A 17,330-nucleotide genomic window follows, 5' to 3' on the forward strand; every position below is an offset into this window, starting at 1 on the left:
CTGCTCTTGTTTCCACTGAGCTGAGGGGGAACTCAGCTCAAAGAACGTGAGCTTGGCTCAAGGTCGTACACACAGGGTGTGAGCCTGCACTGTCTGAAGACTTGGGTGCAAACGCGCAGCCCCGGGAGGACGCGTGGCTCGCTCTCTCAGCCACTGCTGAGCCTGGGGTTGGGCAAAGCGGACGGAGCAGGGAAGATGGACTATAAACTGGTAAAACTTTTCTGACAAATATTTGGAAATATGTAGGTCTTGACATTCCCTCCCAGATAGTAAAACTCAAAGTTGGGACAGGAGTTTAGCCTGGCAGATAGGACGCCCACGTCCCACAGCAGATACCTGGGTTCAATGCCTGGCCCCAGCCCGACTCCAGCTTCCTGCTAGTGCAGACCCTGGGGAGCAGCAGCGATGGCTCAAGGAAATGGGTCAAGTAATTGAGTTCCTGCTGCTCTTGTGGGAGACCAGGATGGAGTTCTAGGCTCCTGGCTTCAGCCTGGCCCAGCCCCAGTCATGGGCATTTGGGGAGCGAACTGGAAAATGGAAACTCTCTGTCAGTTTCTCTTTCTGTCCATCTCTCTCATTCTCTTCTCTTTCTGCCTCTTAAATAAATAAATTTTTAAAATACAATTATCAGGGCTGGCGCTGTGGCATAGTAGGTTGGGCCACCATCTGCAGGGCCGGCATTCCGTATGGATGCTGTTTCGTGCCCTGGTTACTTGTCTTCCAATCCAGCTCTCTGCTTGTGGCCTGGGGAGGCAGTAGAAGAAGCTCCTGGCTCCTGGCTTCAGATCAGCCCAGCTCTGGCCATTGTGCCATATGGAGAATGAACTAGCAGATGTAAGACCTCTCTCTCTATGTCTCTCTCTCTCTCTCTCTCTCTCATAACTCCACACTCAAATAAATAAATATTTTTAAATACAATTATCTTACAAATTATCTTACAAATGCAAAATTGTAAATGTCTGTGGATCAAAAAAAGAAAAGACTGCAAAAGGAAAGTCACAGAGAAGATTTTCAACAATATAATCACAGTGTTTTTGTCTGCAAAGTATAAGTTGCTTTAGAATCAATTAAACAATGCTAACAATGCAATAGAAGAATAGAGAACTCGGCTGTTCTCAAACGAAATACACAGGGAAAAATGTTCATCCACCCATAATCAAGATGCCAATTCCCCCCGTAAACAGGAAAGGCCCTTCGGACTGAAAACCGTCCTGAACGTGGCTTAGGCTGTGGTGAGATACAGATTGAGGATGCTGTTTGTACAGCCTCTCTGAAATGCATTTTATTGTTTTCTTATAAAGGTTTTTAAGATGTTCATGTCCTTTTCCCTAAGAACGCCTTCTGGGAATCTATGCTAAGGAAGTAATCAATCATACATGCAACAACATATTTGTGGATAAAGACATTCATTGCATGGTTAATTATAGAAGAGGAAATTTGAAGGAAACCTTGATTCCCACAAAAAAGGAGTGGTCAGACAGATAAGAGAACACACAGAGAGGTGTGATGTAGCCATCGAGAAACGTCTTTTTAAATCGTGCTTGAAACACATGGAAGTGCTTGCAACATAAAGTAAAGCGAAATGGATGGGAGATTCAAATTGAGCCGTCCCCGTGACGTCCCTAATCTTGTGAAAACTACTGACAGGAAATACTGTGAGGCATGGGTAACGAGGGGGATGTGTTCTGAGGATTCACCCCCCCCCCCCCCCCGGTGATTGCCTTGTCATGTGCACGACGCCATAGCGTGTTCCTGCACGCACTTGGCTGGTATAACCGACTGCACACCTAAGCTCGATCATACGGATCACCGTAAATAAAATCTGTCATGAAACATCGTTCACATTACAGGTTAGAATAAAAGGGGCAAAGGGAGCCTCTGCCAGCAAGTCAACTCCCTCCCAACTGGGTAAAAATTAAATCTCACTTTGAAACGATTGTGAGGCAACTCATGTTTACTGAGCTTCTGGAACGTGCCTGGCACTTTATCAGACAACTCTGCAAGGGAGGCTTCATCTGTCCCATTTAACAGGTGAGAAAGTAGCTTTGGTAGTTTACAGAACTTGCTCAAAGATCGTACAACCATGACCCCTAAAGCCCAAGCCCTTTCCTCTTTATTTTGCTGTCTTCCTACAAACAACTCAAAAACCAAGTGGGAAGAAACTTCCTTAGACTTGTCATCAGCTGGATTTAAAGACGAGCTTCGGTTTTGCTATTTCAAGTGCATTGATGCTATGCAGTCAACCAAAGGAACCGAGGAAAAAAGTCTGTGCGAAGGAGTGACTTGGTCTGCTTTGTGCACTGCTCTATTTCCCATGCCTAGAGCAGTGTTTGGTGAATAGGAGACGCCCAATAAATATGTGTTGAGCGTAGACTTGCACACTGGCAGGGAGAGAATTTTCTAGAGCTCTCCAATGTCCCCTTGTGTCCCTCTCCAGTCAATCTCCACCCCCAGAAACAGCCACTGATCTGAAGCTTATCACCAGAGAGTAGCCTCAGCTTTTCCTGAACCTCATACACACGGAGTCATACTCTCACATTGCTGTTGGCTGGCTTGTTTAGCTCAGTGAAAATCCTTGGAGATCTTTTTCTGTCATGGTGTGTAGCCATGGTTTGTTTGTTTGTTTGTTTGTTTCTGTGTAGTATTTAATTGCTTGAATAGTCCAGCATTTTATCCATCATTCCCTTCACAACAATGGGGATGTTTCCAGTCTGGGGACACTAACAACAAAGATGTTGACAGCATTCTTAAACAAACTCCCCACCATGCCTGCTTTGTTGTTTTTGGCACCATTGGCTTATGTTTCTCTTGAGTATGTGCCTAGGAGTCAAATTTCTGGGTCATAGGATACCTTAGCTTGATAAGCTGGCAAAGGGTTTCCAAAAACAGCTGCACCCTTTTCCCTCCCAGGAGCAGTGTTTGAGTGCAAGATGGGGATCTTTGACCTCGTAGCACAGCCCTAACACAAACCCAACAAGGACTTTTCAGAGTAGTGACTGTGAACTCTACTCAAATAAGAAAATCTGAAATGAAACCGCCCGTCTGGAAATTCTCCTGGGAGAGAAGAGAGGCGCTCCTGGGGGTGTGTGGCAGCATCTGACCCGCTCTACGGAGCTTTCCAGGACACCGCTGTCCTTATCAAACTCGGCACTGGTGTCAACGGAGCGAGCTGCAAGAGAGCCGTTTCTCTTTCTCTGTAACTCAAACCTCCCAGTGATAAGGAAAGGGAAGGAGTGTTAGAAATGGGACACCATGTCAAGTTCATTCATGACAAGCACGTGTTATGAATGAGTTACACACTCATTCATTGTGCCCAGCAACTTGCTGGACAGAACAGGGAGGAAGAGGTGCCGAAGATTCCATTCTTGCTCTCGAGCTGCTCGCCATCTATTTGATGGCTGCAAGATGGCAACTCTTCCCCTTGCCACCCAAGGATGGGTGTGGTTCTGGATTCTGCCCTTGGCCCCCTTGTGTTCTAGTCCACACGCTCTTCTGGAGTATCTCATTCCGGCTCAGGATTTCAACTAGCCACCATGTCTCCCTCCGTAATCTCTACGCCTGGTCTGAGCTCACACCCTCTACTCTCGTCTATTGCTCATAGTTTGCATATAATCAACTTTGCTAAGTTTGCCTTTGAAATACAGACAAAATCTTACTTATTGGAGCCAGCACTGTGGCATAGCAGGTAAAGCTGCTGCCTGCAGTGCTGGCATCCCAGATGGGTGCCAGTTCGAGTCCCGGCTGCTCCACTTCTGACCCAGCTCTCTGGTATGGCCTGGGAAAGCAGTGGAAGATGGCGCAAGTCCTTGGGCACCTGCACCCATGTGGAGGCCTGGAGGAAGCTCCTGGCTCCCAGCTTCAGATCAGCCCAGCTCTGGCTGTTGTGGCCATCTGGGGAGTGAACCAGTGGATGGAAGACCTCTCTTTCTCTATCTCTCTCTGCCTCTGCCTCTCTGTAGCTCTGACTTTCAAATAAATAAATAAATCTTTTTTTAAAATCCTACTATTTCTCAACACTTCCACCTTCATGACCCTGTCCAACTTAAAGTCATCTCTGGTCTGCATTATCGTAATTAAAAAAAAAACCATAGTCACAATCCTCCGGCTTTTGCTGCTCCTTTTTGTTGTTGTTGTTGTTGTTGTTGTTGTTGTTGTTGTTGTTGTTAGGATTTATTTTCTATGTATTTGGAAGGCAGAGTTACAAAGAGAGAGGAAGAGAGAAAGCTCTCTTCTGCTGGTTCACTCCCCAAATGGCTGCAATGACCAGGGCTGGGCCAGGCTAAAGCCAGGGGTCAGGAGCCTTTTCTCGGTCCCCCACGTGGGGGACCCAAGCACTTGGGCCATCTTCTACTGCTTTTCCAGGCACAGTAGCACAGAGCTGGATTGGGAGTGGCGCCTCGGGACTTGAACCGGTGGCTCTATGTGACGCCCTGCCCTGCAGGCGGTGGCTTTACCTGGTAGACCACCACGTGCCCCAACAACCGTTTCCTGCCACGTTCCTGTTTCCCTCTCCTTGAGCCAAGGGAAGATCCACCAGCCGCCTTCGGAGCTGGGCTCAGGCGCTTTGTTGCAGCAGTAATACCTGCCTGGGTGAGCCAAGCCCTGCCCCCTGACTTGGCACAGCTCACCCTACAGCTAATGACAGTTTCCTGGGGCTTCTAAGGCTATCAAGCAAGTCGGCACGGAAGTGTTTCCTAAATCAAAGAGAAAGCATTGAAACATAAATATTAACATTTACATAAGGGGGCAGCCGGGAGGAGCGGCCGGGCGGCGTCCGCGGCAGGTGCACCTGTGCTGCCTGCCCCTCGGGCCGCTCCCCACCTACGAAGCGGGGACAGCAACATCCGGCACGCGGGTCCCCGCGAGGGGAACTGAGGTGAGGCTCCCGGCACTGGCCCTGAGGCGCCGCTCGCGACATCCCCGTTAGCCATTATGTGACTGCCATGCGGCTGGCGACACAGGATCAACCATGTCTGGGGACAGGGGAAACGGCGCGGCCCTAAGGCCCCACCCGCCACGCGTGGGCAGCGAGACCCCCCCTGAGCAGCCGGCGGAGCGCGCGCGGCCAGACCCCGCCCCGCCCCCGGCCCCGCGCCCGCGTCCCCCGCGCCTGCGCCGCGCGCGCTCTGCCGGGTGGCGGGCGGGGCGGGCGGGGCGCGCGCGGGCCGGGAGCGCGCGCGCGACGCCTGCAGCCCGGCTCGGCCCCAGAGCCGCTCGTGTCCGCGCTGAGGCGGCTGCTCCGGCCGGCGGCGAGGGCGCGGCGCGCAGCTGGGGGCGGCCGGCGGCTCGCGGCTCTGCCCTCCGCCCTCCGCCCTCCGCCCGGCCCCGGCGGCCCCGTCGGGCCGCTGCTTCCTCCCGGCGCTTCAGGTGAGTGTCCCGCCCGGGTGGGGCTGACGCCCGGCCTCTCGCAGCGCCTTTACGACCGGCAACGGGCGCCAAGTTAAAAAATAAATAAGGAAGGAAACGAACGAGCAGGGACCCCGGGCGTGGGGCCGTGTGGGGGCCCCCGCGGGCCCGCTCGCGCGCCGTCTCCCTTCCGCCAGCCTCGGGGGTGGCCCCCGAAAACAAAGGGGGGCAGAGTCTTCTCCCTCCCTCAGCCGCGGGGTCCGTCCCGACGCCGCGCGCTGCGACCCCGCAGGCCCAGCCCTGGCTGAAGGCGGGCCGGGGGCGGTGGCTGGAGACCCCCACCTGCTCGGCTGCGGCCGCCGCGGGCCGGGCCCGGAGCTTGCTGGACCCCAGGTTCCGTGCGGAATCCGAGCACCGCTGTTGGAGCAGTGAGGATTGCGTTTCGGATGCAAACCGGGACGGTTTAACGCAGCGTTTTAGTGCGGTGCTCGCAGCCAAGGGGGCGCGCTCCCCCTCACTGAAAGCCACCTGGGCCGCCAGGTGCACCCCAACTTTTCATAGCAGCAGATGGACCTGTGGCTCTGATTCCATCCGACTTAAACTATCTTAAGACTGTTTCGGTAGCTTTGGCTCAGGAAACCGAACACCGTGCTAAGACTCGGGACCCAGACGGCCGTGCGGGTGGAAACTTTTGTGTTGGGCCCTGACAAGGGCTTTCTATGCCGGAAGACAGAAGCGTGAGCCTTGTCGTGGGCTTGACATTTCACTGCTTTCTTAGCTCAGGGAGAGCTCCCAGTATTTTTAGGGAGAAAATGAGTTTTTTTGTTTGTTTTTTGTTTCTTACTTGCTGTTGAAATGGAAAGCTTTTGAACCTGTGAACATTAGGGTAACAAATGAGAACCAATCTTGCATGGTGTTAGAGTTGTTGGTCGGAAGAACTAAGCAAAATATCAGGAAAAGTAATCCCCGTGGCAACCTGCTGAGCCTGTGAAATAAGGCAGGCCCTCAAGTTCAATACCATTTGTTCCGGAGACCCAAAAACAACAGCAAGAGAAACACAGAAGAGCTGGCGGTCAGACACCGGGATTGTGGAGGTGCTGGGCAAAGGGAGTGGATTACGGACTGAGAAACACAGCCTGGCCCTCTCATATCCCGGCTCCAGCCCCAACGGCCTGTGCCGCCGCTCCTGTGTCCCAACAGCTGGGTTTTGTTTCTCTGTTCTTTCTCTCATGCTAAGGGATGCTGTTCCTGGTGGAGCAGGAACCTCCGTAATGATAACAAGAGCAGTTCTAGTTTTCCTAAGGCACAGGTTATTGAAACTGGAAAAATCCAATTTTCACCTCCTTCGCTTTCCTGTTGCGCCACATTTTGTACAACAGCTTCTGAAGCATCGCAGAATTCTACCTGCAGGCAGTACATGAGCGGCTAGAAGGTGGGGCTTCGTGGTGGACACTCAGAGCCAGCACGTGGACGGTCCTGAGTGGGATTTCTGAAACGAGTCTAGAATGATGGTTTAGAAGCTCTTAAAGGAATGTAGTCGTTCAGGACATCTGTGAGACTTCTTTCCCGCAGACGTGAGAGGAGGAACACGGAGAGGCTTGGTGACGTCCCGGCTGTCCACGGGGCACCTGTGGAGCTGGACGTGCAGGACTTGTTTGCATCCAGTACTGTCCACTGGCACTCTGAACACGGCCGAAAATTAGAACGTGCATCTCGCTGAGGTGCCAAAACACTCACCAAGCTGGGAAGCATATTATTTTGAAAAATTATGTCTTTAAAATCCTAGAGGAGAAAGAGTTCACCTTTTCCTCATCAGATCTGAAAACAGAAGATCTCTTTGGTGGCTTGACATTGGGCCTTGATGGATTGCTTTTGTCACAGGGCTCATTACAGCAGAGCAGATGGTCCCGCTGCTGAAATTTTCCCACTCATTTGATGTTTCCATGAGGAAAGCCTTTGCCAGAAGCCAGCCACAGCTACAGTTGCACTGGAGATGATGCTAAACCCTGATTAGCACGGACCTGTGCTTGCGGAAGCTGGCAGTGTTGGTCCTGCCCTTTGTGCAGGGCCTGTCGGGATTTCCCAGGGCTGCAGACTGAGGGCAGAGTTAGCAACGCCTCCAGTAAGAACAGCACAGAATCCATCTACTTCTGTCGGTCTCTCCTTTGTCCTGGTGAAGGTTTGACTTTAATTTACAGCTGAGTTACCCAAGATGATCCCTTGCCTATCTCTTTGCATTTAAATTTAACTGTGTTTAAGATGTCAGAAAATTATGAAATGGTTGATAACATTGACTTAACCTACATCCAGAAAAATCTCATGGGTTGTAGTTGGAAGAGACCTGTCATCTGTATACATTGCATCGTGACATGAAGTTCTGTGCAGCCCCTTAGAAGGCACCAGAGCCCCTTCCCAGCTCTCCTTTTAAATCGAGATGTTTCCATCCTGGAGCCATGTTGCTCCAGATAGCTATGCTGCTGAGTAGTTTTCTTGGAATGATAGAACGCGCTTTTATTATTGTTTCTTAGAATTAGATCATTTAGGGTGATGTGCGTTTCTCATTTTATTGTTTTAATATCAGTTCCAGCAGTGGTTCTGGTAGTACTGAGATCCTTTCAACCCAACAGTGCATTGACTGACACAGATCATGCCTAAGCAAAATAATAATTATTGAGCTATAGGCAAAACATTATTTTCAGCATTGAGCATTTATTCTCACTTAATCCTCTAACACCTTAGTAGATAAGGATTATTTTTATCTCCATTTTATAGTTGAGGAAACAAACAGGCAGAGTCATGTACTTACCACAGAGCATGACAGGCGGCAGAGTTCAAGTCTAAAGTCTGATTACAGAGCTTGGATCTTTCTGGGTGTAGTAAACTGTTCAGACTTGTTTGCAGTTGCCGTGGTATCTTAGCAATCTGTCCTTTTTAAGCATGTCAAATATATAAAAACTTGTAAGAGAAGATAATGTAGCAGTACTCTAATCTAGAAAGACTACTAAAATATTTTTAGACAAAAGATAAATCATTTAACAATAATCTAAAGAATTTGAAGAAGCTAGCTATATAGGACATTATTGGGATAACTGACAATTTGAATATAGACCACAAATTAGGTAATAATATTATATCAGTATTAAACTTCCCTTTTTTTAAGTATTTGTTTACTTATTTGAAAGGCAGAGTTACAGAGATGCAGAGAAAGAGAGAGAGAAGGCTTCCATCTGCTGGGTCACTCCCCAGATGGCCAGAGATGGGCCCACCCGAAGGCAGGAGTCAGGAGCTTCTTCCAGGTCTCCTTTGTGGATGCAGCGGCCCAAGGATTTGGACCATCTTCTACTGCTTTCCCAGGCCACAGCGGAGAGCTGGATCAGCAGTGGAGCAGCCAGGTCTCAAATCAGCACCCATATGGGATGCCGGCACTGCAGGCGGCGGCTTTAACTGCTAAGCTACAGTGCTGGCCCCAAACTTCCAATTTTTTAATAATTGTAGTGTGAGTTATGTAAAAAAGTGATCTTGCTCTTAGACTCTGAAGTAATTTGAGAGTGAAAGGGTATATATTCTGTCTCACCCTCAGTAGTTCAGAAGAATGCATGTGTATAAAAGTATTGACTGAAAAAGCAAATGGGTGAAGTAGAAGCAGTTGGTAGCTCTGGGTAGAGAGTACTTGCTGACATTCCTCGTGCTGTTCTCATAACTTCTACTTGAAGTTAAAAGATACCCCAAAATTGAAGGTAGAAAACAGGAAATGAAGGTGTAATATTCTAAGAATTCTGAAGTCAGGTAAAAGATTGTGTGGTTTTTTAAGAGGCTGGAGGAAGGAACTTGAAACAAACCAGAAAATCTTGTCAAAAATTGATTCTCTCAGACTTCAGAAGCTCACCAGTCAGAGCTCCTTAACTGCCAACCTCTAAAACACTAGGCAATGTTTCCATCTTTTTAATGGGTTGTGAGGTGTAATAAAAACACCAGTGCCTTAAGAGAGAAGATACGAAGACAGCCAACTTTTAGGGTTACTGGAAGTTAAATCGGGTTGGTTGTATCCTTTCCCTGACTGCAAAAACCTTCAGTGGCACCCTGACTGACTGGTTTCCGTGGCAGGGCTCTGTCACCCTACCTGCACCTGCGGGCCCATGCCTGCCTCCTGGCTTCAAGCCACACACACACACACCCACCCAGCACTGGGGCCCCTTTGCCCGTGTCCTCTTGACTTCCTGGTTTTCCTGCTGCAGCTGCTCATCCCTGAAGTCTCACCATAACCCCCTTGGGGATCCTGTCCGTAAGCCCACGCAGAATTTGCCCATGCCTGCGTGTCAGTGGCATCATCACGATGCAGCCTGCGTCTGCTCAGCAGTCCTTATTAAACTGTGGCCTGGAAACTTTCCAGGGCCTACAGATTCAAAGGCACCCACAGCCTGGTAGCTAGGAGTGATTTATAAACAAATAAGTCCTAAGTATAAAACAGATGATCAGAGTGCTGTGAGGGCTCCAAACTCTACCTCAGAGTTTGGTCTTGAGAAATTATTATCCTGGTAGCCACCACGAGATAACCATTCTCTGCCAACCCTCAAAAGGACCCCTTTCCAGGTTGGAGATTCTGGCACAATAATCCAAGGAATAGTTAAAACCAGTTGTAATGGGGCCAATGCTGTGGTGCAGTGTGTTAAAGCCCTGGCCTGCAGTGCTGTCATCCTTTATGGGCACCAGTTCAAGCCCCAGCTGCTCCACTTCCCATTCAGCTCCCTGCTAATGTGCCTGGGAAGCAGTGGAGGGTGGCCCAAGTGCTTGGGCTCCTGCACCCATGTGGGAGACCCAGAAGAAGCTCCAGACTCCTGGCTTTGTATCGGCTCTGCTCCAGCTGTTGTGGCCTTTTGGGTTGTGAGCCAGTGAATGGAAGACCTTTCTCTCTGTCTCTACCTCTCTATGTAACTCTGCCTTTTAAATAAACAAAATAAACCTAAAAAAATAAAAACAAAAAACAGTTGTAGTGCATGTGGGCTAGCCAAATGGATATGTTCGACAGAAAGGTAAAAATGCATGTCTGGATGTAGGTGTCTATGTTTGACAGCGTCCATAGCTCTCCAGTTTCCAGTGTGTGCAGGCAGGAAGGGCCAAGGGCAGATTAGAGGCTCCTGGGGCTTGGTGCTCTTCCCAGATAACCCGAGATTCTGTTCTGCTTCCACTTCTGCTTTGGTGACAGCCTTCTCCACTTAAGAAACAGGAGACAGTGTAGACACGCCCATGTGCGTGTGAACCACGTGGTAGAGTCGTAGGTGTAGGGGTAGTTAAATGCTTCAGTGGGGATAAAACCACTGGGAAGAGTAAGGTGAGGGAGAGAGGATGGAGATGAAACCCCAGAGACTCCATTGTTCTGGAAAGAGGAGCCAGGAAGGACCAAGACCCTTGGCAGGAGCTCAGAGATCCCAGTGTGAGCTGCAGAGATAGGCTGAGACTCCAAATTGATTCCAACTAGTAAGAAGCCGTTGCTGTCCACATTGAGGGCAGTGGCAGTCAAAAGGTGGCTGTGGAAGCCAACTCTCTGAATTCAGAGGTGACAGGAGTTGAGGAAGTGAGTGCACCAACTGTGGCTTCCTCTGGCCAGGAAGCTAGAAGGCGAGGTGAAAGAGGGTCAGAGGGAGGTTGAGGGGTGGGAAAATCCGAACAGTGAAGCTCTCGAGACTTAGGTTTGCTGAGGAAGAGGAACGGGTGGAGGAGGACTGAACGCACAGCAGACAGCATCCCTTGGGACTGGGGGGCCAGCTCTGCTGAGGAGGAGAAACCCTCGCTCAAGCGGGAGCGCCTCACTGTGGGAACCATGCCTTGTGCATCTAGTATCCGCCATGCCAAGTCATCAGCATGCAGAAAATGTTCATAAAAATGAGTAGGGATTTTCCTTTTTAAAAATCAGTCTTGGGGCCGGCGCTGTGTTGCAGCGGATTAAAGCCCTAGACTGAAGCACCAGCATCCCATATGGGCACCAGTTCTAGTCTCGGCTGCTCTGCTTCTGATCCATCTCTCTGCTCTGCCCTGGGAAAGCAGTAGAAGATGGCCCAAGTCCTTGGGCCCCTGCACCCGTGTGGGAGATCCGGAGGAAGCTCCTGGATCCTGGCTTTGGATCAGCACAGCTCCGGCCATTGCGGCCGTCTGGGGAGTGAACCAGCGGATGGAAGACCTCTCTCTCTGTCTCTACCTATCTGTAACTCTTGTCTTTCAAATAAATAAAAATAAAAATCTAAAAAAAAAAAAAAGAAAGAAAGAAAAAAAGAAAATCAGTCTTGATGTAGTAGGATAATGTAATTACCGTTCTACAATGTACTCTGTATAAGCAATATATTTGTGGCCTTGGATTCTCCGAAATGGAAAAAAAATCACAAATTATTAGGTGATATCAAATTAGAAATGGCAGAAAAGGCAGGTTCCATTTCATTATTTAATGGGGAAGTGTCAGACCTAGGCCTTTGATTTTAAATTAGTGATTTTTTAAAAAGATTTATTATGTATTTATTTGAAAGGCAGCATTACAGAGAAGCAGAGGCAGAGAGACAGAGAAAGAGGTCTTCCATCCGCTGGTTCACTCCCCAGATGGCTGCAATGGCCAGAGCTGGGCTGATCTGAAGCCAGGAGGAGCCTGGAGCTTCTTCCAGGTCTTCCAGGTGGGTGCAGGGACCCAAAGACTTGGGCCATCCTCTGTTGATTTCCCAGCCACATTAGCAGGGAGCTGGATCAGAAGTGGAACAGCCTGGATTTGAACTAGCGCCCATATGGTATGCCAGCACTGCAGGCAGCAGCTTTACCCAGTACACCACAGTGCCAGCCCTGTGATTTTTTTTAAGTTCTGAAAAAGGACAAGTTTTTGATTGTTTCCAGTATTAAATTTTGCCTGCTTATAAATATTTCTAATATTGGGGCTGGTGTTGCAGTATAGTGCGTTAAGCTGCCCTGTGATGCTGGTGTTCCACATGAGCACCCACCCATTCATGTCCCAGCTACTCTGCTTCCAATCCAGCTCCCTGTTAATGCACCTGGGAAAGCAGCAGAAGATGGCCCAAGTGCTCCGGCCTCTGCTGTCCACACGGGAGACCTGGATGGAGTTCCAGGGGCTCCTGACTTTGGCCCGGGCGTTGTAGCCCTTTGGGGAGTGAACCAGCAGATGGAAGGTATTCTCTTTCTGTCTCTGTCTCTATCTCTTGTCTCTACAACTCTGCCTTTCAATAAAATCTTTAAAAAATTTTCTGATATTAACAAAGACTGACTTTATAGAGGTCTTTTGGCTTTGCATAACTTAAGTCTTTGAGAGTATATTCAGAAAGAACAAATCAGTTAGGAAAAGTAAAGCGAGCTTACTACAGACAGTGTTTCAGGGTGCAGATGGCGAGTGAGTCAGCGTGGGTTTAATTCTGCTGTGGCAGCGTCAGTGTTTTGGGTCTGAAACCCAAAACAAACGTGCAAAGGCGGTTCTGCTGCGCATTGCTCTTGCTGCTGCTCAAGAACTAGCACACACGCTGACATGGTCTCATTTTAGTTTCTCCTTTTCCCCCATTTCTCCAGAAAACTGCTGCTTTTCTTAACATACCACTGTCCTGTACAATATGCTAAGCAAATTACATTTGTATGGAATTCATTTATCAGGACTGTAATGAGTTGATTTAGATGCTGGTAAAGATAATTTACCAGATAAAATCGCTTCATTTGATGAATCGCTGTCTTGAGAAGTTGATGATTGGAATGTTGTTTGGCTTTCAGAGCTTTATCTCTGTGTTTCCTTTTTTAACAATAGCCGTCCTGGGACTTTAAAACCAGAAAGTCAAGGATGATGCTGAGGGACACTGGGAAGTCCTGGAATGACAGCCAGTCAGACCTCTGTAGCAGCGACCAGGAAGAGGAAGAGGAGATGGTTTTTGGGGAAAATGAAGACGATTTGGAGGAGATGATGGATTTAAGCGATCTGCCTACCTCGCTGTTTGCCTGCAGTGTCCACGAAGCAGTGTTTGAAGTCCAGGAGCAGAAGGTAGGCACGTACCTGCCTCTTCCTGTCTTTCTAGTCATTGATTGTATGTGGGTTTGGGACACGGTTGCCCTGGTCTCTGACAAGTTAAGTGGTGTCACCTGTAGACATTTTAATTGTGCTTTTAAAGAGGCTCAGTCTGCAGCAGGAAATAGTGAAAAATCGGTCCTTCCCAATGTTCGGTAAAGTACTTCTATTGAACCCTGAACCGAGTCTTAATAAATCCATTTGTTCATTCATTCATTCATTTTTGGAGTCTGTGGTTCAAGAAAAACTGGAGAGATTTAGTCTGGCTTCCTGTTAGCTGGCAGTGGGTTCATGAAAGAAGGTATTCAGCTGTCTCTGGAGCTGAGTGCACACGGCCTCTCAGCCCTGTGATGTCGTCGTTAGGCAGCATTTAGGCAGCATTTCTCATGTTACTTTTCCACAGCCTGGCTGAAGAAAAAGCATTTGTTCTTTAAAGGTTCCTTTCTTTTAGTTCACTGTTTACCTGGAAAGGGGGGAGAGGTTCCATGTGTGTGTGTGTGTGTGTGTTGGGGGCTATGTGTTTTCCATCAGGACCTGTGTGTGTGTGTGTGTGTGTGTTGGGGGTATGTGTTTTCCATCAGGACCTGTGTGTGTGTGTGTGTGTTTGTGTGTGTTGGGGGTATGTGTTTTCTATCAGGACCTCACAAAGGTTTGTAGGTCTGAGTCCTACCAGAGTAGTGTTTCTGCTACTGGCACATGCTTTTCCTGTTGAGACTTTTTCTCAAAATAATGTTACTGGCCCTTTAATTTCCTGTGTACACTTTCAAAAGTATTTGCCTTCCAATGGCTGTGTCGGAGTAGAACTTGATGCAGCGGGACTCAGTCCATACAGTGGTTCCCCAGTACGTGTAGGGAGTTGGTTCCAGGACCTCCTCAGGTACCAAAATCTGGATGCTCAAGTCCCTTACGTACAGTGCTGTAGTATTTACACATAACCCACGCACGTCTCCGCATATTCAGTAAATCATCTCCCTGGTACTTATGATACCTAATACAATGTAGACGCTGTGTCAGTGGTTGCTGGTTAGGGAACACAGCAAGAGGAACGTCTTACGTGTTCAGTGCACGTAGTTTTCCCCCAGTATTTTCTCCTGGCAGTTGTTGAATCCATGGGTGCAGAACCCGTGCAAGTGGCAGTGGTGCGTGCACCTGAGTGCGCGCAGTGTGTAAAGGCATGGATCACGGGTGGCCTCGGGGCGGAGCGTGAGGAGCACAGCGCCTGCGTCACCGGTTCACCGTCCTGAGGCGTAATTATGATACGAGATGGACCCTTAGTCCCTTTAGAAACGTTTGGAAGTGTACTGAGGTCTCAAGAGAGGACCACAGCCAGCTGCAGTAAGATCTCACGGGGACATGGCATTGGAGAAGAGCTGTGAGAGTTGGGTAGAATTTATCAGGGAAGGGAAAGGAAGTTCAGCCAGAGGCAACAGAATGAGCCAAAGAGCTGAACTGGGGGCTCGTGGGGTTTCAGGGAGTAGAGAGCAGGTCTGAATGGCAGAGGTTAGACTGGGGATTGACTGAGTGGTCTTCCCGCAAAGCACCGCCTCCATCCACTGTCAGGCAGGGGAGCTTTCCCTTCTCTCTAAGGGCGCCTGACCAGGGGCCTGGGGCAAGGGAAGGGGGACCGAAGGCCCAGATTTTGTTCTTTCAGGGTTGTTTTCATTCACAAATGGTATTTTCCTTAAGTTCAGTCATAATTTAGAAAAACTCTAAGAAAAGTGGGGAGATGATTCAAGATGTCTAAGAGCTCTAAATTTTCATATTATCAGTTAGCCTTATTTGTTGTTACTGGTGCCTTATTTTGCTTTAATTTCTCCCAGAGTCACCTTTTTTTCGGTCATCCACCAATGCGCAAAACATGGAAAAAGAAGGTTTGCTGTCTTTGTAATCTCATTGTTGGAGCAGGCTTTCACTCACTTCTGAGTGAAGAGCACAGGTGCCATTGTTATTTAAAGTAAATCTTCACCTTAGATTGCTGGGTTTTGGCTCCGGCGCCACAGCTCAATAGGCTAATCATCTGCCTGCGGCGCTGGCACTCCAGGTTCTAGTCCCGGTCGGGGCACCGGATTCTGTCCCAGTTGCCCCTCTTCCAGGCCAGCTCTCTGCTGTGGCCCGGGAAGGCAGTGGAGGATGGCCCAAGTGGTTGGGTCCTGCACCCCATGGGAGACCAGGAGGAAGTACCAGTCATGGCGGCCATTTGGGGGGTGAACCAACGGAAGGAAGACCTTTCTGTCTGTCTCTCTCTTACTGTCTAACTCTGCCTGTCAAAAAAAAAAAAAAAAAAAACAACAACAACAACAACAGCATGCCATAGAAGAGCAAACTGAGAAAAAGGCTCGTCTTTCCTTTCTGTTTCCTGGCATGGAGCTGGCCCCCGCCCAGAGGACTGCAGGGTCCACCAGGACCTTTGCTTTCATGGATTTGAATCTGTCCAGTGCCGTTGCGTTTGCTTGCTTGTTGTTTCTAACCCCAGTTTTCCCCTTCTTCAGGATAAATTAAGACTTGCTTCTGATTTGAACATGCAGAGTTTTCATTGAGATTTTATAAGGTGAGAAATGGGCTGTTCTTTCTGCTCTAGGTCTGTGAGTCTGAGGAGACTCAGTGAATATTAATGCCAAATGGTGTTCTGACTAGGACTGGCTTTCTAAAGACCTTCAGCGTGGCATTTCACAGTGCACTCCTTGGCCAGTATACACAGCTGTTTGTCTGTACAACTGTTCCTGCTGCTCACCTGGGGACCTTTGATTTGAGCTGCTCTTCCTGTTGGTGATGGTTGGAGTGTGTTAAGACATCCCCCCCTCGCTCTCCCAGCCCTCTTTTGGATCAGTGACGCTCAGCATCTGATCGAGTTCCTGGTGCAGACAGAGTAACACCTGTTAAAAGTCAATAATCGGATGCTGAGTGACGGTTGTTCAGGATTAGTGATGTGGTGCTGCGATCGGGAAACAGCTGTGTGAGCAGAGCAAGGCTAAGTAGTACATGGGAGATTGCGTCTGAAGTTAGGATCCCAGGTATGCTGGCCCACATGTTTTTGTGATCTGTGTAGTCTTATGCACTATTCATATCTTTGTACTGAAAGTTGCTTCTACCCTCTGCATTTAAAGAACAGAAAATACCATGTAAGCAGAGCAAACAGCCTTTGGAAATTAAGTGAATGAATTGGTTTGCAGACTAAATCAGTTTGTGGGGGTGCTGGTCCAGCCTCTAACCCAAAAGTAAACTCCAGTGAGGAAAGTGATTTGTTTTCCATGAGGAAATTGGAAAGGGGTTAAGAGAAGAGTGTGGCTGTGATGGGTGCCATATTCTAGCAGAGCCAAGGACATCATGGGGTTTCAGTGAATGTTTGTTTCATTGAATTTATAGTGCTAATCTGGTCAAGAGTTACTAAGATTAAGTTAGCTTCAAGACTAGATGAACTCCTGGAGAATCATGTAAGCTTGGAGCTAAAGGAAATCCTAGTCTGATCCCCGCACAGTAGGGTTAGAGTCAAAGAGTAACACAGCTTGCTTTAGAACTCACTTTTCACTTCTACACTGAAAACTACAAAACATTGCTGAAAGAAATTGAAGAAGGGTGGGCATTTGGCCTCGCAATTAAGATGCAAGTTAGGATACCTGTGCTGCACATCTCAGTGTCTTGGCTGGCTTCCTGGCTCTGGCTGCTGATCCAGCTTCCTGCTAATGCAGACGCTGGAGGCAGCACTGTGGGAGACAGCAGTGATGGCTCACGTAGCAGCTGTCCTCCCACCCACGTCGGGGGCCTGGATTGAGTTCTTGACTTTGACTTCCTGTCCTCCACAATGCCAGGCCAATTTGTGCATTTGGAAACTGAACCAACAGACAGGAGCTCTCCGTACAGGTATCTGTGTCTGTCTCTCTAATTAACTAATTAAAACAAAAAGAAAGAAGACATAAATGAATGGAAAGACATCCCTGTCCATGAACTGGAA

At 48.7% G+C, this 17,330-nt stretch overlaps 1 protein-coding gene across 3 annotated transcripts in view; it reads left to right on the plus strand.

Annotated features, from left to right (window-relative positions):
* The first annotated feature begins 5,305 nt into the window (after positions 1-5,305).
* The window catches only part of RCAN3 (RCAN family member 3), a 31,868-nt gene continuing 19,843 nt past the window's right edge, over positions 5,306-17,330 (plus strand). For 2 of the 3 annotated variants that reach the window (XM_062190637.1, XM_062190639.1), the window contains exons 1-2: positions 5,306-5,367; positions 13,127-13,357. In XM_062190637.1, the coding sequence (XP_062046621.1) occupies positions 13,160-13,357 (198 nt within the window). In that variant the 5' untranslated portion in view covers positions 5,306-5,367; positions 13,127-13,159. Of the gene's footprint in view, positions 5,368-7,402; positions 7,469-13,126; positions 13,358-17,330 lie in introns of those variants that run through there. The other variant, XM_062190638.1, reaches the window with a different exon arrangement.

This window comes from Lepus europaeus, chromosome 5, assembly GCF_033115175.1.
Source record: "Lepus europaeus isolate LE1 chromosome 5, mLepTim1.pri, whole genome shotgun sequence".
Taxonomy (NCBI): domain Eukaryota; kingdom Metazoa; phylum Chordata; class Mammalia; order Lagomorpha; family Leporidae; genus Lepus; species Lepus europaeus.